This window comes from Halichoerus grypus, chromosome 4 (genome assembly GCF_964656455.1).
Source record: "Halichoerus grypus chromosome 4, mHalGry1.hap1.1, whole genome shotgun sequence".
In the NCBI taxonomy this organism is placed as follows: Eukaryota; Metazoa; Chordata; class Mammalia; order Carnivora; family Phocidae; genus Halichoerus; species Halichoerus grypus.
The window spans coordinates 190,596,260-190,619,853 of NC_135715.1; the positions used below are offsets into that span (position 1 = coordinate 190,596,260).

At 37.0% G+C, this 23,594-nt stretch overlaps 1 protein-coding gene across 1 annotated transcript in view; it reads left to right on the forward strand.

Annotated features, from left to right (window-relative positions):
• The first annotated feature begins 690 nt into the window (after positions 1-690).
• The window catches only part of RBM44 (RNA binding motif protein 44), a 28,686-nt gene continuing 5,782 nt past the window's right edge, over positions 691-23,594 (forward strand). Inside the window, exons 1-14 of the mRNA XM_036086430.2 lie at positions 691-782; positions 3,211-4,823; positions 5,117-5,175; positions 6,728-6,904; positions 7,391-7,574; positions 7,668-7,690; positions 7,823-7,907; positions 10,572-10,686; positions 11,393-11,521; positions 13,758-13,837; positions 13,946-14,019; positions 16,451-16,739; positions 20,021-20,166; positions 20,302-20,446. Coding sequence (XP_035942323.1) covers positions 710-782; positions 3,211-4,823; positions 5,117-5,175; positions 6,728-6,904; positions 7,391-7,574; positions 7,668-7,690; positions 7,823-7,907; positions 10,572-10,686; positions 11,393-11,521; positions 13,758-13,837; positions 13,946-14,019; positions 16,451-16,739; positions 20,021-20,166; positions 20,302-20,425 — 3,171 coding nt within the window. The 5' untranslated portion in view covers positions 691-709 and the 3' untranslated portion in view covers positions 20,426-20,446. The remainder of the gene's footprint in view (positions 783-3,210; positions 4,824-5,116; positions 5,176-6,727; positions 6,905-7,390; positions 7,575-7,667; positions 7,691-7,822; positions 7,908-10,571; positions 10,687-11,392; positions 11,522-13,757; positions 13,838-13,945; positions 14,020-16,450; positions 16,740-20,020; positions 20,167-20,301; positions 20,447-23,594) is intronic.

A 23,594-nucleotide genomic window follows, 5' to 3' on the forward strand; every position in this document is an offset into this window, starting at 1 on the left:
AGAGACACAGTGAGAGAGGGAACACAAGCAGGGGGAGTGGGAGAGGGAGAAGCAGGCTTCCCGCTGAGCAGGGAGCCCGATGTGGGGCTCGATCCCAGGACCCTGGGATCATGACCTGAGCCGAAGGCAGATACTTAACAACTGAGCCACCCAGGCGCCCCTATACATTGCATTTAAATGGAATCATCAATATGTGATCTCTTGTCCAAGTTCTTTCATTCAGCATAATGTTTTTGAGATTACTCCATGAGATTATACGCCTCAGTTTGTTCCTTTTGTTGCTGAAAGATACTCCATTGTACGGATATGGATATAGTGTTCCATTGGGCTTTAATAGGTCTATAATTTGTTTTGAAACATTTTGATCCAGGTTTGATATCAGTGGGTCACACTGTAGCCTTCAATACTCTATTTTTTGGATTAAGACTTTTTTGGTAGCCTAATATATTATCCTTTAATGTTCCTTGGAAATTTTAAAAGAATGTGCCATATCTGTTTAAATAATATAATCTATGACTTAGCTGTCAGTTCATGCTTTTACAGAAGTTATTCAAATGTTCTACCAGTTTTATCAGCCCTCTTATATTAGAATCTCTGATTATAATTGCCATTTTGTTAAATTCTTGATTTTCTAATAGTTTTTAAAATATAATGCCAAGTCTAATAAGTTTGGTATTTATCCCTCTTCTAGAGTGCACATCCTTGAGAGATGCAGGCTACTGCAGTGGTGGAGATAGCTTCTGGTAAAGGCTCCCACTGTAATGGAGGAAACATCCAGAAAGGTGAGGGGCCAGGCCAGTTGGCTTTATTCTGGGTGGAGAGAAGTACTAACTGTAATTGGGCGAGTTAGTTCCCTGTCCAGCGTTGCTACTTTTTAAGCCTTCCTCCTAGTAAGGTGGTAAGATTCAGCATGTTTTTAATGTAGCAAACTCACTCAGGTGATTTCTGGTGAATATGGGCAGCCTTCACAGGACCTCTTGGGTAAATGGAAGATTTAGGAAAGAAAAGGTGAGCCAGAAGAGAGGGTTTCTATTCAGCCAGGCCTTCAGGGTGGTAAGTGGAGGGTGGGCAGGTTGGCCTCTGCTGCCCAAGTTGTAGATGTTTTGTCTTCACCCAAATCAGAAGTTTCTTTATCTGTGGTAATGGTAGATGAGAAAATAAGAAATAAGAGCATAAAAAGCAAAATGAGTAAGTTTTTGTGCTTATGAATATATGTGGTTTTAACACACACACAAAATATTAGAATAAAATATAAAAGAATACTTTTATAATCCTGTGGTAGAGAAGGCCAGAAAGACAAAACCCAGAAGTCAGGGAAGAAAAGACTGATCCATTTAACTAATCTAAAAAACATATAGTATAAGATTTTATAGGAAGTTAAAAGATAAGCAGTAAACTCGGAAAAAGTCTCTCATATTATAAATATGAAAAACAAAGAATTAGTATCCAGAATACATAACTAACTCCTGTACAAACCCCTAAGAAAAACAGATAAATTTAAAAGTGAAGCTGACACTTCTAGCCTTCGCTCCAACCCCATATTTATAATAGTTTGTCAGATATTCACATGTGGGTGTTTTATCACTGACCTCAAACTCCACTTGCTTGGAACTGACCCCTCATTATCTCCTCCCTCCCCTACCTTGCTTTCTCTCTATTCCTCTTTATAAAGTGCCTCTATCCCTTTAGCTCCAAATATTCCCATTCAACTGTAATACCAAGTTGTAAACCTTAGCATTATCTCAGAATGATGTCCAAGCAGGTGGTAACCAATTGGTAGTCATGAAATCAATTTAGCTGATTGCGATCAGCTTTTTTAAAATAAATTAAACACACCAGAAAATACCAAAATACATTGGGCATAAGAGTAGTTACTGTTTTGTTGGATTTTTGTTTCACTTATATACATGTGTGTGTGTGTGTGTGTGTGTGTGTACTGGATCTTGATATAAAATGTGGTTCTGATTATGTTCTTAATCCAAAAAATTTCCAAAGCCATTATCTCTCCCTCATCTCCCATTCCTAATCAACCACCAAGTCTTGTCAGTATGGCACTTTTATACCAGTCCCATCTTCTCATCCGTCTTCTGTACTTAGTCTCTCTGCCTCAGTCTCCCCTTCAAGCCTTTATTCTCACCATTGCCAGGGTCATCTAAACTCATTCTATTCTCATGATTACCCTTTTAAGAAGCTTTCAGTAGTTGTCTGTTGCCTTAGAATAAGAGCCATACTTCTTAGCACATTATAAAAGGCCTCTTTCTGTTCATAGCTCCTGTCATTTCCATAGAGGTGTTTTATTCCAAAGTGGCTTACAATTTCCTGAAAATGCCATGTTCTTTCATGTAGCTAACTTTCTGTGTGCTTGCTGTTTGATTTGCCTAAAATAACTGCTTTGTTTCAGAACACTTTTTAAATGTAAAGTTTCCTCTGAAGTTTACTTCTTTCTTCTCAAGCATTTTCCTGCTCGTTAACACAACTCTGTCACTGTATTACATGTAAGTGTCCTTTTCTTATCTGTGACCCTTAGGAAAGCTGAAAGTGTTTGGGTGCAGTGCCAATGTCTTCTTCCCTTTGTTTCTGCAACGCCTGAGGCTGTCGTTAGGAGGCACCCAAAGATTATAGAGTCGCTGCCTTATAAATAGTAAACACCTTGCCACGGAAAGAATTCAAGAAGAATCTTGGCTATTATCTCAGTCAGCTGGGGCTACCATACCAAAATACCATAGACTGGGTGGTTTAAACAACATATATTTATTTTTTCACAGTTCTGGAGGCTAGAAGTCCAAATTAGGGTGCCAGTGTGGTCAGGTTCTGGTAAGGGCTCTCTTCCTGGCTTGTGGATGGCTACCTTCTTACAGTGTCTTCACATGGTGGAAAGAAAGAGCAAGCTCTCTAGCATTTATCCCATCTTGAGGCACTTATCCCATCCTGAAGGCCCCATCCTCGTGACCTTATCTAGCCCTGATTACCTCCCAAAGGCCCCATCTCCAGTTGTCACACTGGGGGTTAAGGCTTCGACAGACATATGAATTTCGAGGGGAATAAAATTTAGTGCATAGCAGCAACCATAAGGGTTATTTGTCATGGGTAATGTAAAAATTATTCCTATATTGGGAAGAGCTTTGATCAGATCATATCTAAGGTTTTTCTGGTGTTTAGCTTCTGTATTGTTAATGATGCCAACATTTTCTTCTTCTTTTTTTAAATCAGATGCGCCTTCTAATCCTAAGAAAGAAGATTTGTTATTATCTTCCAATGGTTGTAACAAAGCCAAATTGGCTTTTCTTGGTGATGACTGGGATTCCTTGGCACTAGAACAAAGAGCTAATGATAAAGAAGTCAGCAGTACTGACCGAATGGATTTATTGGAGCTATCTTGTACTGGGAGTCCAGATCCTAACAGGGAGAGCATGCTCTCTCAGTCTAGCGAGTTTGAGGACAGTATTGACTGTGCTTTCTTGAATGAAACATACTCTATACATTATTCAGAGTCAAAACTAAAGAATGAAAGTCTCATTCATTTAAGTTCAGAAATAGATTCTGAAATGCAGAAAAGAGAAGGGGTGTTTTTTGATATTTTGGAATATCAAGGTAATAAAATTATTGGCTTGGAAAGAACCTATAAGATTTCAGATGATGATTATAAAGAAACTGCTGAAGATGCACAAAAGCCTGATATAGATGAAGATTCACAGCAGGAATATCACAGTGCAGAAGAGCAAGAATACATAAGTACCCATTTATCTTTTGACCAAATGAAAACATTGAACATACCTAATCTGGAAGTTGTTAGATTGAGAAATTCAGGTTATGAAGTTGAATGTGCTAGCAATCTAGAAGGTAATCATGTTAAATTGGAAAGTAATTGTAGCATCTCTTTAGATTCAATTGATGTTTATGGACAAGAAGATGCACCTCATGTCTCCAAGTTTCAGAATTCTGTTGTGTTAAGAGAATATCATGAACCAAAGCATGAAATGTGTAAGGAACAAGAGATGAGTTTAATGTACCACACAGTCTTTGATGAAATTGTACTAGGGAATAGTCCGCTTGAGAACCAGGAATCTCAGTCTAAGAGTGGTTTCTTGATCCCTCAAAAAGCATTAAAAACTAAAATGTATACTGGCAAAATGAAATGTCAAATAATTGAAAGTAAAGATTTTTGTGGGAATGCAATTGTTGAGAACAAAAAGTCGCACCACCTTGAAAATCCTAGCACATCACAACAAGACACATCTTTACAGATGTTACTCCAACCCTGTAAAGATTGTCAAACATCCTGGACCTCTATTTTTGATGATTCAGTAATTTCTGCCTGTGGATATTCACATTATAAAAGCCTACAAAATACTCCTAATCCAGCCTTAGATTTTTCTGTTACTCTCCCGAGGATTGCAGTCAAAGACAGTCAGGCAGTAGAAGATATCTCCCTGAAGGTTGCTGATGGCAGTACGACAAGTAAAACTTGCTTTCACAATATAGAAGGAACACGTCCCAAATTAGTGACAGATGCAGCAAACGGGACAGTCACAGTTAATCAGACAGTGGACGTTAGCACTGATTTTAGGGCTTGTTTCACAACCAGCAGGGCAACAAGTGCAAGATTTTCTGTAGCATCTACTTCAAGCAATACAGAGATAACAATGATGAACAAAAAACGGCCTGGTGAATGGCCCAGTGAGAAACAGAGAAGCGTGGCTTGTAATACAGATTGGTCATGCAGTCAGGATGATGACGATGCACCAGGGGCTGCGACAAAAGGATCATTGGGAAAATCTCTCTCAGTTGACAGTTCAAAACCTAATGGAAATTTCCTAAATAAGGTAAAGCCAATATGATTAATAATAAAATTTTATTTGACCTTATATAGAGGCTGTGTATGATGAAATAAATGGTTGGTTGAATTATAACAGGGGTCCCTAAGGCTTTTGTGAGGAAATGCTGAATGAGGAGAAAGGTAATAGATTGCTGCCAAACTCTGTCCTTCTTTGGTGGCAGCTGTTGCCACCAAGTCAATTAGAAATTGGAATTTTACATCTTACCAGTTTGGAACTCCAGATACAACATATGTTGTTTGTGATCTATTTCTAATTTTATTTTAAACCATGTTTTCCAGGATCCCCTGGAATTAAGAAAAACATCTGCTATCACAGACTTAAAGAAACATCCTGAAAGGTAAATCAGATGTATAAACCTGCAGATATACATGGGGAAAAAATCAAAACAGTAATTTGCTTTTTTTGTAGGGTGTTTAACCATATGGGATAATAGCTAAAAGGGACTTTAAGAGATCATCTATTTCAGCCATTTGCCTTCAAATAAATAAATATTAGGATAATGTATAATTTTAAAGCTTTTCACTTATTAAGATTCTATCTCAATAATTCCTTCAGAAACTCATGGCATCTTATCTTTATTTATTCAACACAAATCTATACTGATTTAATTATTCCATTTTCCTTCATTTGATCCCTCTCTAGACCAAAACAAAATAGCACCTATGGAAAACTTCACATATTTGAAGTAGTAAATAGCTGTTTTCACTGGAGTATTTTAATCTTGATTTTAATTCATTGTGTAATTTACTCTGCATCTGTGGAGAACCTGGGGTGGGGGTTCGGAGAGGAAAGGGCAGGTCTCTGAGAAGCCAAATTCGTTTTCATGCTCTGAGTTCATTTACTTTTTCCTTCACTCATTCTTCATTCTCCTAATGAGTTTAATCTGGTGCTTGCTCGCTCTCCCTCAAATAAATAAATAAATAAAATCTTTTAAAAAGAGAGAGAGATAATACATTTAAGAACCATTTCCATCCAGAATGCTTATAACTTTAAAAAACGTTGGCCAAAGCTTGATTTAGGTTGAAAATCTATTGATTATGGATAAATAAAGTTGATTCTGTACTTCAGAATCCTTTTTTGGTAAAAGAAAGTATAAATTGGAAACTTTTTTACTTCCTTGACTTCTAGAAAGAATATACTTACTTTGACTTGACATCCTTATTTTCTGAAGATGTAATGTTTCCTACAGCCTTTCCATCTTAGTAGAAATTGATTTAAACTGGACAGAAAATTTTTTTTTAATTTTTTTATTGTTATGTTAATCCCCATACATTACATCATTAGTTTTAGATATAGTGTTCCATGATTCATTGTTTGTGCATACCACCCAGTGCTCCATGCAGAACGTGCCCTCCTGAATACCCATCACCAGGCTAACCCATCCTCCCAACCCCCTCCCCTCTAGAACCCTCAGTTCGTTTTTCAGAGTCCATTGTCTCTCATGGTTCTTCTCCCCCTCCGATTTCCCCCCCTTCATTCTTCCCCTCCTGCTACATTCTTCTTCTTCTTTTTTTCTTTCTTAACATATATTGCATTATTTGTTTCAGAGGTGCAGATTTGAGATTCAACAGTCTTGCACAATTCACAGCGCTTACCAGAACACATACCCTCCCCAGTGTCCATCACCCAGTCACCCCATCCCTCCCACCCCACCCCCCACTCCAGCAACCCTCAGTTTGTTTCCTGAGATTAAGAATTCCTCATATCAGTGAGGTCATATGATACATGTCTTTCTCTGTTTGACTTATTTTGCTCAGCATAATACCCTCCAGTTCCATCCACGTAAACTGGACAGAAAATTTTAAGAAATTTAAAATCTCTTTGAGAGGCATGTCATTAACAGGGAAAAATATTTGGAATCTTACCTAATCCAGTCTTTTATTTTAAAGGGAATGTCAACTTTCTAAGGAGCCGGCGAAGAGTTTGCCATCAAAGTGCTGTCAGAAAATCATGCAGAGAGCCATCAAAGCAGAGTTGCACCTTTTAAATGTTCACTATCAGATGTGTCACCGCCACTGCACTGATATTTACAAACTCATAGTGGAAAACAGGGCAGGGTTAAATAGGTGATTGTTAATTTTAAATCTGTATCTTCTTAGAAAGTCATTATAAGCTTTAAATTTATACCAGAAAATTTCTTTAATTTTTATTTTTGAAAGGCAAAGTGAGGGGTAGATTGTAACTGGGTTTGTTAGCTGGCCTAGGGGTAATGGACTTTAAAAAGTCATACATTTTAACTTCATGGGGAGGCAGCAGGGTATGTCAGGATGGCGAATCCAGTGAAACGATAGATTGGATGTTTATAAAGTCCCAAGTATGGCTGAAGTCAGTAGCACAGTTTTGCATGACATCCTGCCACCTTCTCTCTAGCTTATATACTGAGGGCTGCTCCTGCTACCCCTAGAGAAACATCGTCTTTGGTTTTCTTTTACTAGATATTTAAAAGAAAAAATCTGTAAAGATCTGGTAGAGTTGGAACTCAGCATATAATATAATAGTGTTAAATGGGTGACTTGTGCCTAAGGAGTTTTGTAAATTTGACTTTTGAACAGAAATTTATCAAGTAATTCTACTGAGAAGGAATTAGGATCAGCACTACTGTCTGTTTTGGGAGACTTAAAGGTTAGATATGAGAGCTTGAAAGAAAAAATAAACAAGGGCATGCCTCTGGAAGATATGCCCCCGCTGTCCATGGAATCAAAATTATTATCGACCTTCTCTACGTTTGCTTCCACGGTATGTATGTATGTTTTATAATTAAATTTTACTCTCTTTGCACAGAATACATTTTAAACTAAAAGACTTTTCTTCCCTTTTCTCTCTTTCCAGCTAATGAAAGAAGAATCACATGTGTAAGTTATGGTTTCATCTAATGTAGAATTCATTAGATCTTAAAAATTGCTAAGTTCGGTTAACTTTAAGTTTTCTGTTGGTCCTTTTTCAGAACATTGATAAGCTATTTAATGAAACGTTTGTCTGTTTAGCTTTTCAGAAGCAGATCCTGGAGTAGATAATCAAAGTACACGTGATGTCGACGTCTCTTCAAGCCTAAAAAAGACACTCTCTCAAGTGAGATTTTTAAAAAATATTTCATTGGTGTAAATCTGTAAGTTTATGGCTTTCAGAAGCTCTCACATCTTTTTTTTCACTCAGCTGGCTTTGTGTACTACTGCTTGAGGGATATAACTGATTAGAAGGAACATAATGTCCTGATCTAACAGATGTCCATGGTATCTGTTCAGTAACAAACCAGGAGACTGCTGAGGATGGAAGGCAGTGACGTTAGTGACTCCCCATGACAGTAGTTATAATCCTGAACTGTCTAAGGTAACCATGACTTACGGCCACCGACATGCTGATGCAGTGTGCTTAAAACTAGTAAAATGTGATGGACACTGGGGAGGGTATGTGTTCTGGTAAGCACTGTGAATTGTGCAAGACTGTTGAATCTCAGATCTGCACCTCTGAAACAAATAATGCAATATATGTTAAGAAAGAAAAAAAGAAGAAGAAGAATGTAGCAGGAGGGGAAGAATGAAGGGGGGGAAATCGGAGGGGGAGAGGAACCATGAGAGACGATGGATTCTGAAAAACAAACTGAGGGTTCTAGAGGGGAGGGGGTTGGGAGGATGGGTTAGCCTGGTGATGGGTATTGAGGAGGGCACGTTCTGCATGGAGCACTGGGTGTTATGCACAAACAATGAATCATGGAACACTATATCTAAAACTAATGATGTAATGTATGGGGATTAACATAACAATAAAAAAATTTAAAAAAAAACTAGTAAAATGTTATCTGCATCTCATGAGGTAAAGTAATACCTCATTCATTTTAGACAAAGCAAAAGCTTAATTCCTTCTTTATTGAAATGACAAAATTAGTTTTTGAATGCCTTTCACAGGTGTTCTTGATCTCTCTTGTCCCCTAAGGAATTGTGTGTCCGGTAACAGTCCGTGTAAGGGCACTCTGCAGAGTGTGAAGTGGGATAGAAACACAGGCGCTGTTCCTTGTGAACTGAGGCAGTGCCATAGAGAAGCTGAACTTTGTTGCTGTTTTCAGATTTTGGTCTTCACCCTGAGGTTATACTATTTGGGCAGTCTTAAATAATAAGATGCATTACGGAGCCAAAAGTAAAATAGTTTATTGAGTTACATACTTTCCTATTAACAAATGATTAAAAGTAAATTACCTTAGCAAATTATGTATTCCATTGTTCTACTTGATTAAAAAAAATCTCCGTTTTAACATCTAAAACCAGATTTTTATATCCTCACATTTCTTATATAATTTGCTAAAACATGTTCATTTAATGGTATGTAATGTTCTGGAGGATTTTTTTTCATCATTGTAATGGTAACAATGATATAACCTTATTTGGGGAGAACAGTAAATTCTTTTTTTTTTTTTTTAAGATTTTATTTATTTATTTGACAGAGAGAAACACAGCAAAAGAGGGAACACAAGGGGCGCCTGGGTGGCTCAGTCGTTAAGCGTCTGCCTTCGGCTCAGGTCATGATCCCGGGGTCCTGGGATCGAGCCCCGCATCGGGCTCCCTGCTCAGCGGGAAGCCTGCTTCTCCCTCTCCCACTCCCCCTGCTTGTGTTCCCTCTCTCGCTGTGTCTCTCTGTCAAATAAATAAATAAAATCTTTAAAAAATAAAAAAAAAAGAGGGAACACACGCAGGGGGAGTGGCAGGCAGAGGGAGAAGCAGGCTCTCCACAGAGCAGGGAGCCCGATGTGGGGCTCGATCCCAGGACCCCGGGATCATGACCTGAGTCAAAGGCAGATGCTTAATGACTGAGCCACCCAGGCGCTCCACAATAAATTATTTTTAAAAATACAAGATACAGATATAACAATTTTTATATAATCTTAGTTTGGGCTATAAGACAATACCTATTCTAAGTTAGGATGAAATTTTAATACCTGTCTCATTAAATTAACAGGTTATGTGTGAAAACCAGTACAGCGGAGGGTAGTGTTGCTAAATTTCAGCTACTCATGTACCATCTTCACATTTTTCCATAGCCATGTATTACCTATAATCTTACTTGCTTTGTATTTTTAAATGATTTCTTTTTTTTTTTTTAAGATTATTCATCTATTTTAGAGAGAGCGCACACGAGCAGAGGATGGGGAGGGGGAGAGGGAGAAAGAGAATCTCAAGCAGACTCCGTGCTGAGCGTGGAGCCCGACATGGGGTTCCGCTTCCCATGACCCTGAGATCATGACCTGAGCCGAAATCAGGAGTCAGACGCTCACCTGACTGAGCCACCCAGGCGCCCCTAAATGATTCTTCTTCCTAAATAAATTTATGTGTAAAAAGTAACTATTAAATATGGGAAAGAAATGCCACTTTTTGTAAAGGTATATATAAGCACACATTACATTAAATGTATTACTGTTAATTGTTAATGTGGAAAATAGAACACTTCTGAAAATCATCTCAAGTACTCCTTGTGTGTATGTGTGTCACACTTTGCTAAATAATGGTAGTGTTGGCAGTCACTATACACAGGCTGAGTTCAAATCCCTTTTCTTGTTAAGTGTGACCAACATAAAGCAGCAAGTTACTTACTTTCAGTTTGCTCACCTATAGAAAATGATTTTGCCTTCATTGCCTTCATTGTCATGAGGACGGAACAATGTTAGTGAAGAGTGCCTGCCACATAGTAACAGTGCAGTAACTATTAGTCCGTATTTATTGTTGTTTTTATTATTTTAATCCTCAGATGTCCTTACTGTCTGACAGTAGTCATCCTAAACAGGAGGCACTACCCAAGGAAGATGGTTTAAAAAATGGTGACGTAGATGTAGACTTAAGTCAGCTGAAACTCGATGACAAAGGTCAGTGTACAGATGTAGTCCTGTGTCATTGCCCGAAAACAAGTAGCAAAGTTTAAAATACTCCTAGTGCCCATTCATTAAATCAAAATCAACATTTTTAATTGACTGAATGGCATCATTCTGATTATGAACATTAAGTATGTTCTTACTACATCTATGTAACATCTGTAAGGTTACTTAATATATTTGATAATGTCAAATAATTATACAGATTCTTTCTTCTGGTTCATGTTTTCCAATCTGAAAATTCTTCTGTCCAGTTTGTATCTATGTAAATTGTACTGTTTTATTTTTGTCCTCTATGAGAAGAGATAATCATTCCAGAAAGATCATTAATTCAATTTTTAATGAAACTGGTTAATCCCTTTTTAAAGATGTTTACTGTTATTCTGTGTATAAAAATGTGTCTCTTCTTCAATAAAGGATAATTTAAAAATCAGAAAAGTAAGGCTTTTAATAAGCTAGGAATCAGTGTTAATTAAAAGAAAACTGGGAAGCAGATCACTCAATAGTATTTTTTATTCAGGGGCTAGCAAAAAAACCTTTCTCAAAGAATCTTTATGCTTAGTTTATATTTTGCTGATATTTATTTTTACATAAAACTAGTAATTGTCCTCATGCTGATTTATTCTGAGAAGCTTTTTAGATAATTTCTCAGAGTTTAACATTATACATAATTCATAGCTACTTCTGTTCAATTTCTCAGACTGCAAAAATTATCGAGAAATAAGTGAAGACTGGTTTGATGCTAAAGAAAACCTGACAGGAGTTGACTTGTCAGGAATACAAGAAAATCAAATAGAAAAAGACAAAGGGGATCCAAAGTTTCCACAAGGTTGGTTCTTAACAATTTACTAAGAAATCCTACTCTAGCTCATTTTGTAACCATCTTCTGTGTTTTTCTGAGAACTAAACTGTTTTAATATTTTATTGTTTGTGGCTTTCCTTTATAATTATAAAAAATGAGAAATTGGACATTTAGAGGTCAATTTTTCTAGAGAGTAAATCAGTTTAAAATGTTCATTTCTTTCAGAAAACTACTAAAAGCTTAAATCCCAGATTTAGTTAGCAGTAGAGGTCTGAGTCCTTTCTGCCATTCTGGGCCAACACTAGTGCTCCTCCTGGACACTCTCTTCCTCTGAACCCTCAGCAGATCTGTCAAATTGGCACGAGGGATCCAAATGGTCCTCTTTCCCTTACTTTTCTGAAATATCAAATTATTAAAGTTTTCACCTTTCATAGTCTTTAATTGCTTATAATAGTTGGAATTTCCTCTAGTATCTGTGATCATTGCCCTTCTATCATTTCTAAATATATGCTACCTTCCTTTATTTTATTTCTGTGTGCTTCCATGGATTTTTATTTGATATAATAGCAATGGTTTTATTGGGCTTTTTTGCTTGCATAAATAATGCTTATTAAAATTTTTAAACAGGGACACCTGGGTGGCTCATTCGGTGAAGCATCTGCCTTCAGCTCAGGTCATGATCCTGGAGTCCTGGGATCGAGTCCCACATCAGGCTCCCTGCTCAGCGGAGAGCCTGCTTCTCCCTCTGCCTCTCCCCCTGCTTGTGCTCTCTCTCTCTCTCTCTCTGTGTCAAATAAATAAAATCTTTTTAAAAAAAGATTTTTAAACAAAATATAAGAAAATTTAAATTACCTGAAGGTTCTCCAGTCTGCAGTAACCACTATTACCATTCATTTATGCATTTTTATGCCTATATTTCATACACATATACAGTTTAAAATAAATGACATTTTATCATCTAGCTTTATTGTAACTACTTTTTTTCCTTGCATTATTTTTGTCCATATCACTTAGCACATACTGTGTACTTACCTTACTTGATCTATGGACTGCCTTCCCACATCACGTATTAGCTCAGTGAGGTTGGATTTTTTTTATAGTTTGTTCACTACCCGTCTCCAGTGCCACATACAGTGTTCTGCCCATGGGGTAGTTAGTAGTCCTGTTGTATTGAACTAGTGCAAGGTAAAGGGGATGAGTCGGAACGTATGTCTCCTAATGCCTATTCGCTGTAGTTTCTTGCTCCCTCCACACCCCAGTGTAGAAGTATACAGATGAATAGTTTCACTGTCTTCTCTATGACTGTACATTATAAACCGAAGAGATTAAGCAAGCTAAAGGAAGTAAGTTAATGAAGAAGGTTGGGTTATTATTGCCTAGAGATGACGGAGTCTGCCTGCATTGCAGCACCACCACTGAACTAGATTTGTGGGGTGAAGTGCTGGGCGTCCTGCCTGCAGTGTGAGGGGCACTCAGGAGGGGTGAGGCTATTATTATTGAGTGAAAAAACTAAAACTTACAACCATTCCATTATTATATAAAAATATGAAACAAATAAATTAAAACTACTCTAAGAACTCATGCACCAAATATTTATTGTGTACTACCTATGTGCCTGGTATTGGTTTTGAGAGTAAACTGAAAGAATCTCAATTCAGTGAATCCTTCTTGATTTCAGAGCAAGTTCTCTTCAAAATGGAGACCATGAAAATGCATTCTGAGAATGGAAAAAAACTGTATCTGTAATCCTACTATCTGTGGTTCCCAAAAAGTGCTGTGTAAATCAAGTTGTTTGTACCCCGCCCTTTTTTCTGTTGTGCCATTACCATTAACAGGCTGTATACCTGCTAGTGATATTTTTCTGATTTCAAGGTTTTGTTGGTGTGGTGTTTCCCTAGCACAGGAATATACATAAGCCCTAGCCAGGGTTAACCTGGGGGCAGTTAGGGTCCTCTGCACACCCAGCTTCCCAGATAGCACGTCTTTGAACCAAAGACAAATGAAAGACGCCTTTCTTAATTGTGATGTAATTGATTATCCTGACGAGATGTTATTGACCCATTTTTGCGCTACAATCCAATTTCTGAAGATGATATGATTAAGCCCCTAAAATCTTAAAACTATACTCTAGGCTCTTGGTCTTCAGACTAGTGCTGATATTCGGTAATAACTCTGTAATAAGCTTTATGATAATAAAACATTTTTTCACATTTCTTTTAAAATATCAAAATAATAGTCACATATTATGTTTCTCTACAAGCAGAAATGAAGACTATTGAACCTTTACGAAAAGATAAAGGTTATTTGATACACGTTGGTGGTCTCTGCCCTTCAGTATCTGAGGTATGCCAGGACTTATTTTCTGAGTTTCATTTTAAAATCTATTAATTGTTCATATTTTGATTATTTTTTATTTTTTCTACCTTTCACAAATTTTTATTTTTCTTTCAGGCTGATTTAAGGTCTCATTTCCAGAAATACCAAGTTTCTGAAATTTCAATTTATGATTCTTCTACTAATTATAGGTAGGTTTCCCAAATTCAGTAAGGTGCACCTGCTGGGCGTGTGCTGCGTGCCAGGGCTTGTGTAGTGGACTCCAGCCGCAGTGGCAGTGAGGTCAAGGGCCGTTTCCGCAGAGCTTCCCAGCCAGAGGGAGGGAGACACGTCGACAGATACATCACTGATGGTGCTGTTCCTAATCAGATCTTCCATTATACTTTTTAATTTGCCATTAATGGCTTATTGATTTTTGTGCACTTAATCCTGTTTCATTACCATTTCATAGGGGCAGTAGAGTGCCTTAGTTAAGAGAATGGGCTCTATAGCTAGATGGCTTATGGCTTGGGTTCTGTTCCCAGTTGCATCAGTAGCTTGCTGAATAAATTTGGGCAAGTTATTTAACCTTTCCATACCTCAGGCGCTTCATCTGTAAATGGGATAATAATAATACCTTCATCGCATTGCTATGAGACAATTATTAATAAGTAAAGCAATGGGAATATAGCCTAACATATAATAGGCACTCAGAAAATTGTACTTAGTTTTATTATTTTTAATTTTAGTTACCTTTTAGTTGATGCTTTTATGTTTTTTACATCATCTACATACAGTCATTTCCAATATTTATCATGCTACTTTCTGTTTTGTGACATTGTAGGAATATTCAAAATTATCAAATACAGGTGATAGCTTGGGGTGCCTGGGTGGCTCAGTTGGTTAAGCAGCTGCCTTCAGCTCAGGTCATGATCCCAGGGTCCTGGGATCGAGCCCCGCATTGGGCTCCCTGTTCAGCAGAGAGCCTGCTTCTCCCTTTCCCTCTGTCTGCCACTCTGCCTACTTGTGCTCTCTCTCTGTCAAATAAATAAATAATATCTTTATAAATAAATAAATAAATAAAATGGTGATAGCTTAATGGAAATGCCTTAATTATTTTATCACTAATGAGGATAGCTGTTTATTTCAGATATAAAAGTCTTTATCAATTAAGAAAGGATCCAGTACGGGTGCGTGGGTGGCTCAGTTGGTTGGGCATCCAACTCTTGATTTTGTCTCAGGTCATGATCTCAGGGTTGTGAGATCAAGCCTGTGTCAGGCTCTGCACTGGACGTGGAGCCTGCTTAAGATTCTCTCTATCCCTCTGCCCCTTCCCCCCACCTTGTGCTCTCTCTCAAAAAAAAAAAAAATAGTTGTTTAAATGGAGTCACTTAAGATCATGGGCTTTTTAAATTTGACCTGTTGATGTGTTGTTAATACATTCCACTACATTAAAGTAGTTTTGTGATCCTGGAAGTATTATTTGATGTGAAATATTCTTTTAGTATTTGTAATCCTTTTTTTAAAAAATTTTGTTTTTTTATTACTTGAAGTATTATACATTCTGTGTGGAAATTTAGAAAACACATTTTAAAAGAAAAACAGAGGAACTTATAACAATATAGCCATAGTTCTGTCTTTTGAAAACAACTCCTTTTCAGATTTGGTGTATGTCCTTCCATTGACACATCTAGGGCTGGTGATTTCAGAAGGATGACTATCGCCTAACTTTCTCAATCAGATGGTTAAAATTCTGGTTAGATTTTCCAACTTCGTTTTTGGTCCTCTTATTTTTCTACGACAAGGTCCTATGGACATTATCTTACATACTCTGCCAAATGTTTTTAAAATTAGCCTTTCACATTTAAGACTTTGATCCACCTTGAGGTTATGTTTTGTGTATAGAGATTAATTTTAATTTTTTTAGAATAGATAACCAGCTGTCCTAAGACTACTAATCTGTGTTACTCTGTCATAGAGCAACTTTGCAAATGTTTTACATTAAATTTTAATATAAAATTAATAGAGAATTCATAAGAAATGCTGTCTTTTACTTCCCATCTTTGTTTCTTTTTTAAAGATTGCATTTATTTATTTGACAGAGAGAGTACAAGCAAGGGGAGCAGCAGGGAGAGGGCGAAGCAGGCCCCCCACTGAATAAGGAGCCCGATGCGACATGGGTCTTGATCCCAGAACCCTGGGATCATGACCTGAGCCGAAGGCAGACGCTTCACCCACTGAGCCACCCAAGCACCCCTAATTTGCTTTTTTTTTTTTTTTTTAGGATTTTTTAATTTATTTTAGAGAGAACAGGAGTGGGGTGGGGGAGCAGAGGGAGAAGGAGAAGCAGGCTCCTCACTGAGCAGGGAACCCCATGCAGGGCTCGATCCCAGGACCCTGAGATCATGACCTGAGCCAAAATCAGATGCTTAACCAACTGAGCCACCAGGCTCCCCTAATTTCTTTTTATTTAGTTATTCTAAATGAATATTCTTCCTAATCCCAAGGTAAGTATATTAACCTTTTTATTTTTAAGGGCAGCTATTCTTGTAAAAGATATGTATGTATCCAGTAGTTACAATGTGAAGTTTGAGGCATTTTAGTCATTAACAACCTTTTGGTTTTCTGCTTTTTATATGTTAGATATGCATCCCTTGCTTTTAAAAAAAACATTGATGCAAAGATGGCCGTGAAAGAAATGAATGGGATAGAAATAAATGGAAAATCAGTAAATGTGCGGCTTGTTAAAACTCCTGGAGAATATACATCACCACTTTCCTACAAAAATGGAAATAAAGTTACTTGGAATAATTTGGAGAGAAGCACCAACAAAGAAATTAGCTCAGTCTCCTCTATTTCAAGATTGCCCAGAACTAGGCCAAGGCAGCTGGGATCTGAGCAAGACAGTGAGTTTTTTCCTTTTGACCAGAAGGTTAGTTTTCTTGATGGATCCCTTCAGTGGTCTTTGTATAGGACATACTGCAGTAAGTAGCTTTGTAGAACAAGTAACTCCAGAATCAGGGAGCTTGAAGTGGAAATGAGAATGTTAATCTGTATCCTTTTTAACCTTGGATCCACCCTAACCTGTTTTTTGTACAACTCCAGTTGCTCTTGGAGGAGTGGGGGATGTAGATCTTTGTAGATCTGGCTGTAGATTATTTCTCTTTATCTTTAACTAGACTCTTTGCCAGTGCTTTGCAGTCTTTTTTGTACCTATTCTTGGATAGTATTCCTGTGTAAGTAGTTAATTACTCTCTCATCATCCTTTCTCACAGTTAATCTTGGCTCATAATTATTAAAACCATAAAATATAGTCATTTTATTATATACATGCCCTCAATTTTAGCTCATCAGGGTTTTAAACACTACATGGAAAATGATGAGGTTGCCCCTTTTACTCTCATCTCTCTGCTGTTCAGCAATGTGCCTGGGGTCCTATAGGAGTTCCACAGATTTTTTTTTAAATTTTACATAGAGTAAAATTCACTGCTTTTGGTATTTTCAAGTTTAGGCACATGGATGTGTAACCACCACCACAATCAAGATACAGAACAGTTCCTTCATTCCAGAACATTGTCTTATACTCTGCTCTTTCCTGTTCTTATGATTTTACCTTTTCCAGAATGTCATAGAAATGAGTATTTTGTAACATTATTAGCCTGACATCTTAGCTTAATGCATTTGAGACTGATCCATATTGCTGTGTATATAGCATTTCATTCCGGTTTATATTTTGGCCATTTTTATTGGGTTGTTTACTTTTTTAAGGTTTTCATTTAAATTCCAGTTAGTTAACATACAGTATATTAGTTTCAGGGGTACAATATGGTAATTCAACACTTCTTAAATCAACTGGTGCTCCTCACAACAAATGTATTCCTTAATCCCTATCCCCTATTTAACCCATCCCGCCACCCACCTCCTTTCTGGTAGCCATCATTTTGTTCTCTATAGTTGAGTCTATTTCTTAGTTTGTCTCTTTCCCTTTTTCCCCCTTTGCTCATTTTTTTTTTCTTAAATTCCACATATGAGTGAAATCATATGGTATTAGTGTCTTTCTCTGACCATCTTATTTCACTTAGCATAATACACTCTATTCATGTCATTGCAAATAGCAAGATTCCATTCTTTTTTATGGCTGAGTAATATTCCATTGTATATGTATACCACATCTTCTTTTTCCATTCATCAATCCCCAAAAATGAGTAATCTGATTAAAAAATGAGCAGAAGACATGAATAGACATTTTTCCAAAGAAGACATCCAGATAGCCAACAGACACATGAAGAGATGCCTAATATCGTCTATCATCATGGAAATGCAAATCACAACCATGATGAGATACCACCTCACACAAGTCAGAATGGCTAAAATCAACAACACAAGAAACAACAGATGTTGGCGAGGATGTGGCAAAAGGGGAACCCTCGTGCACTGTTGGTGGGAATGCAAGCTGGTGCAGCCACTCTGGAAAACAGTATGGAGGGTCCTCAAAAAGTTACAAACAGAACTACCCTGCAATTCAGCAATCGTACTACTGGGTATTTACCCAAAGAATACAAAAACACTAATTCAAAGGGATACATGGACCCTGATTTTTATGGCAGCATTATTTACAATAGCCAAATTATGACAACCACCCAAGTGTCCCTTGATTGATGAATTGTTGTTTATCTTATTGAGTTTTGAGAGGTTTTTTATGTTCTGAATACAAACCTTTTATAAGATATATATATATGACTTGGGAATACTTTTTCTAACCTGTACTTAGTCTTTTCCTTCTTTTAATACTGTCTTAAAGGAGTTTTTAATTTTGATGAAATACAATTTATCAGTTTTTTTCTTTTTTAACTTGTGCTTTTAGTGTTATATCTAAGAAATCTTTGCAAAACCCATGGTCACAAAGATTTTGAGTTGATTTTTATTTAATACATGAGGTATTATCACCTTTCTTTTCTCAGCTTCTCAACATTTATTCATTACATTCATTCATTTAGAAAATATTTATTGTCTACCATGAGCGGCAGAACCTGGCTCCGCTACCTACTTATTATGTGACTGGGCAAGTTACCTAATCTCCGTGTCTGAGCTTCCTTACCTTAAAATGGGAATAATGGTTCCCGCTTCACAAATGCTGTGAGGTTTAAATGAATTTCATACAGAAAAGTCCTTAGAACAGTGCCGGGCACAGAAAATGCACTCAGTCAATAGTAGCTGTTACTGTTGTTGAGCAGTAATTTGGCTCTTTCTTGGAAATCTCATCCTTTCTGTGGTTTAAACTATCACTTAAACTATTGTATCCCAAACTTTTATTTATTCAGCAGTTATTACATACCCTATATACATAAATATTCTAGGCACTGGGAAAGCAGCAAAGAACAAAACAGACCAAAAAATATGTGTTCTTGTATAACTTAAATCTAGTGAAGCAAGGCAATAAGCAATTAAGTAAAATAGGTAATGTTCTGATGGGATAGATATAATATTTTATGTATTTTGCCCTGTCTTTTCATCTAGACTTTAAAGTCTCAGCTCTTCATTTAGTTTGAATTTTTATGGGATATATAGTGGTTTCATACAATTTATAGCCTACTTGCATGGTTAATACTAGTTAATCATTTTAATTTTGTCTGTTCGATTGGATTGTAAGATTCATAGGTGGAGGGGTTTCTAATTTATATGACTAGTTTTCCTTCCATAGTATGTGGTCCAATTCTGGACATATAGTCTGTGATGATTACGTATTTAGTAAATGTAGAATATTTATAATTAACTATGTAAAGCAGCCTTTCTCTGTCAGGTTAGGTAAGAGAACTAAGCCTCCATGCCATAAGCCTAAGATATCCACTGTATGTAGTGAATTAAACTTTCTCCTGCCCTGAGAATGGAACTAATTATGTCTTATCTTTGGGGAAATTGAGAAAATAGTTAACATCTATGTTCTGTGGTTCAGATGAGGAATCCCAGTTGAGAAAGGCTGATGTACTAACTTCAAGTATTTTGTCACTATTAGAGAACATGTGTGACTTTTTTTTTAATACATGGCTCCGAACATGGCTCAAGTAAATCTACTTGGTATAAATAATCCCAAATCAAAGTAAATTTCTTAGGAATTTTTATTTTACCATTTGGAATTTTAAATTTTAATTAAATAAGCTAAAGTGTCTATGTAATGGTCACTGATTTTAAGAAAACTTTAAAATGCTTATTTAGGGTGTCAAGAAGAATTGTAAACAGATTGAATCTACTAAGTTATTACCTGATACACCTGCTCAATTCATACCTCCAAATACATTGAATCTGCGTAGCTTTACCAAAATCATGAAGAGACTGGCTGAACTACATCCAGAAGTTCACAGGTAATGACTACAATTCTATTTAAAGTGGTTTTAATATTTTTATGTAAAAATATAGTTCAATGTGATAACTTATCCATATTTAGAATGTGTTACTTTGGAAAGACAGGTGCTTATGTGTGTTTTCCTTTTGCATAGAGACCGTATTATAGATGCTCTTCAGGAAGTAAGAATAAATCATAAAGGTTTTCTGAATGGCTTATCTATTAATACTATTGTGGAAATGACTTCATCTGTCTTGAAAAATTCTGCTTCCAGTTAGGAATGAAAGAAGCAACAAGAGGTAAATCAAGTATATCTTTTATATTTAAATATTACTTAAAATTTTTAAGCTCTTGATTTTTTGAAATGAAAAATAGTATTAAATTTAAAGTAACAAAATAAGGATATTATAAAATTAAAAGGCAAACATACTGTATTAGTTAACTATTAATGCAAAACCAGTTACCCAAACGCAATTGCTCAAAGAACATTCATCATCTCCTAGTTTGCAGGTCAGGATTCAGGAGTGGCTTAGCTGGGTGGTTTTCACTTAGGAACTCTCACAGTGTTGCAGTCAAGATGTTGCTTGGGCTGCAGTCATCAGGAGGCTTGACTGAGACTGGAGGATGTGCTGCTGAGATGGCTCGTTCACTGGGCTGTTGGCCACGTGGGCCTCACCACATGGACCTCTCGTTGGGGCTGCTTGAGTGTCTTTACATTGTGGCAGCTGGCTTCTCTAGAGAGAGCAAGATGGAAGCTGCAGTGTCTTTGTGACCTAGGCATACTCCATGGTTTCTGTCACATTGTAGATGCGAGTCACTGTATGCAATCCACACTCAAGGGGAAGGGAATTAAGCTCCCCCTCTTGAAGAAAAGTGAATCAAAGAATTTGTGTATGTGTTTTAATTACATGCACAAACGTGGGATTCTTTGTTATAAAATAGTGAATGGGGATTTGTTTTCAGTTATAGCTGTCTAGGTGATTAAAGCCAACTTGCTATAGAGAGCAGCTGGAAAAGCTGAATAAATGTAAAGAATATCTGTTTAAACAAGGCACTGGGGAGCTCTCCCTGTGATCATGAATTAATGGGCCAGGGTACAGAGATGAGTCTCAGGAAAATATGCCCAATGTTTGGGACGTGTTTTCCCTGGTATTATTTGCAGAGGGGTAGCTAGTTTAAGGGACCCTTCTGATAACCTTGAAGCCAGCGAGGTGGGGCCTTGGTGAATTCTCAGCAGTGGGTTGGAGCCCCAGCAAGTTGTACCGCAGCAGTAACTGTGAACCAGAAACAGTTCTTCGGAGGGGCTGTACCTCAGCTCCAGAGTTCATTCCCTGAGCTGAGTGAAATGATAGGGGGTTATTTCTGACATGCACCTAGCAGAAATGAAGGTAAGAATTCTCTGGAATAAAGTAATGTCGTTTTAGGCTTCACATTATTTCTACCAACAATTTTGTGTATTTTGTAAATAAGAGTGCACAGTCCAAAATAACTAATAAATGAAATAAGGCCACGTGAATGAAAACTACTAGATAATAAACACTGGGTAATAGAAACTAGCCACAGGGACTCGAGATATTTAAGTTATCAGACACACTTAAAGAATATATGCTTATATGTGATAGACTGTTTGCAAAAATGGCCATAATTATTCTCTTCCCTGCATTCGTGATTTGCAAAAATGGCCGTAATTATTCTCTTCCCTGCATTCATGACCCTTTGCAATGTGACTTTGAAGCTCCTTTCATCAAGATGTGGAATCTGTTTTCCCACCCACTTGAATCTGGACTAGCCTTTTGACTTACTTTGACAAGTTGTGCCTTTTCCAAGCCTAGTCTTCAAGAAGACTTGATTACTCTGCTCTGTCTTGGAAATTTGCTGCAGCCACGTGAAAAAGCCCAGACAGTCTGTTAGAGGACAAAAGGTTACATGGAGGATAGCCAAGGCATTCCAGCCTGTAGCCAGCTGCTCCTGAACATGTGACAGAATCTGGCATAGATCAGGAGATCAACCCCCCTCCCGCCCCCCGCCACCCCCCGCCACCCCCTCCCGCCAGCCTCATAGCTGTCCATAGATAGAGGCATGAGCAAGCCCAACCAAGATGCAAAAATCCCTCACCTGAGTCCAGCCCATTGCTAAATGGGCAGAATTATAAGCTTAAATAGATAGTCGTTTTAAGCTACTAAGTTTTGAAGGTGATTTACTGCGCAGCAAAAGCTAACTGATTCAGATATATTATATTCAGGGGGACAAAAGACAAGATTGAGAATTTCAATATAGAACTGAAAATATTTTAAAAATGGAAATTCCATTAATGAAAAAAAGAAAAATTTAAATTAATAACTCAGTTAATAGGTTCTATAGCATATTAGACAGTTGAAGTGAGAATTAGGCTAGGAGAAAAAAAAAGATAGGTTAGAAGAAACTATGGAATGAAGCACAGAGAGAGAAAAGGATACAAAACCTGAGAAGGTGAGAGAGAGAGTGGGGCAGTCTATGGATATAACTGAGTTTTAACAAAAAGAAGGGAGAGAAAATAGAATAGACAAAATTTTTGAAAAAAAATGGCTTAAATATTTTTTAAATGATGAAAAACATCATGCCATAAATTCAGTAAAACCCTTTCAAATCCCAAACAGGGAAAATAAAAAGACATCAGTATATCGAGAAAAAAAGCTAAAATCTATAAAGCAGCCAGAGAAAAAAATTTACTTCAAGAGTACAATTAGATTGACATCTGATTCTTAACAGAAACCATCAAATAATTCTACAAACTTTGAGTTCTATACTCAAAAAAAGAACCTTCAGGAATAAGTGTGAAATAAATATATCTTTACTCAAAACTAAGATAATTTATTACTTAGAAGAAGACTCACTTATAGTAAAGAAAATACTAAAGAGTGTTCTCTAGGAAGAGGAAAAGTGATTTTAGATGAAAAGTCAGAGATGCAGGAGAAGTGAAGATTAAAATGTGGTATAGATCAATTAGTATTGACTACATAAAACAAGATTAGTGGTATTTTACAGGTCCAATAAAAAATATATGACAATAGTAGCATCTAAGTTGAAAGGAGATTAGGTACTTATTATTCTAAACGCCTTGTAGGTTGGGAAGAAGGTAAAATGTACTATGTTGGGGGTCCCCGGTACTACCTCCCCCCAGGCTCAGTGATTCACTTGGAAAACTCACATGACTCAGTATATGGTTGTACTCATGGCTTTAATGTATGACAACACAATGATACAAAGCAAAATCAACAAAGGGAAAAGCCACATACGGTGCTGTCTAGAGGGGACCAGGCATAGGCTTCCAAGAGTCCTTTCCCAGTGGAGTCACACAAGGCATGCTTGTTTCCTCCAGTAATGAATTATGACAACACATATGAAATGTTGTATACCAAGAAAGCTCATTAGAGAAACCGTGCTCAATATTTTTATTGGGGCCTGGTC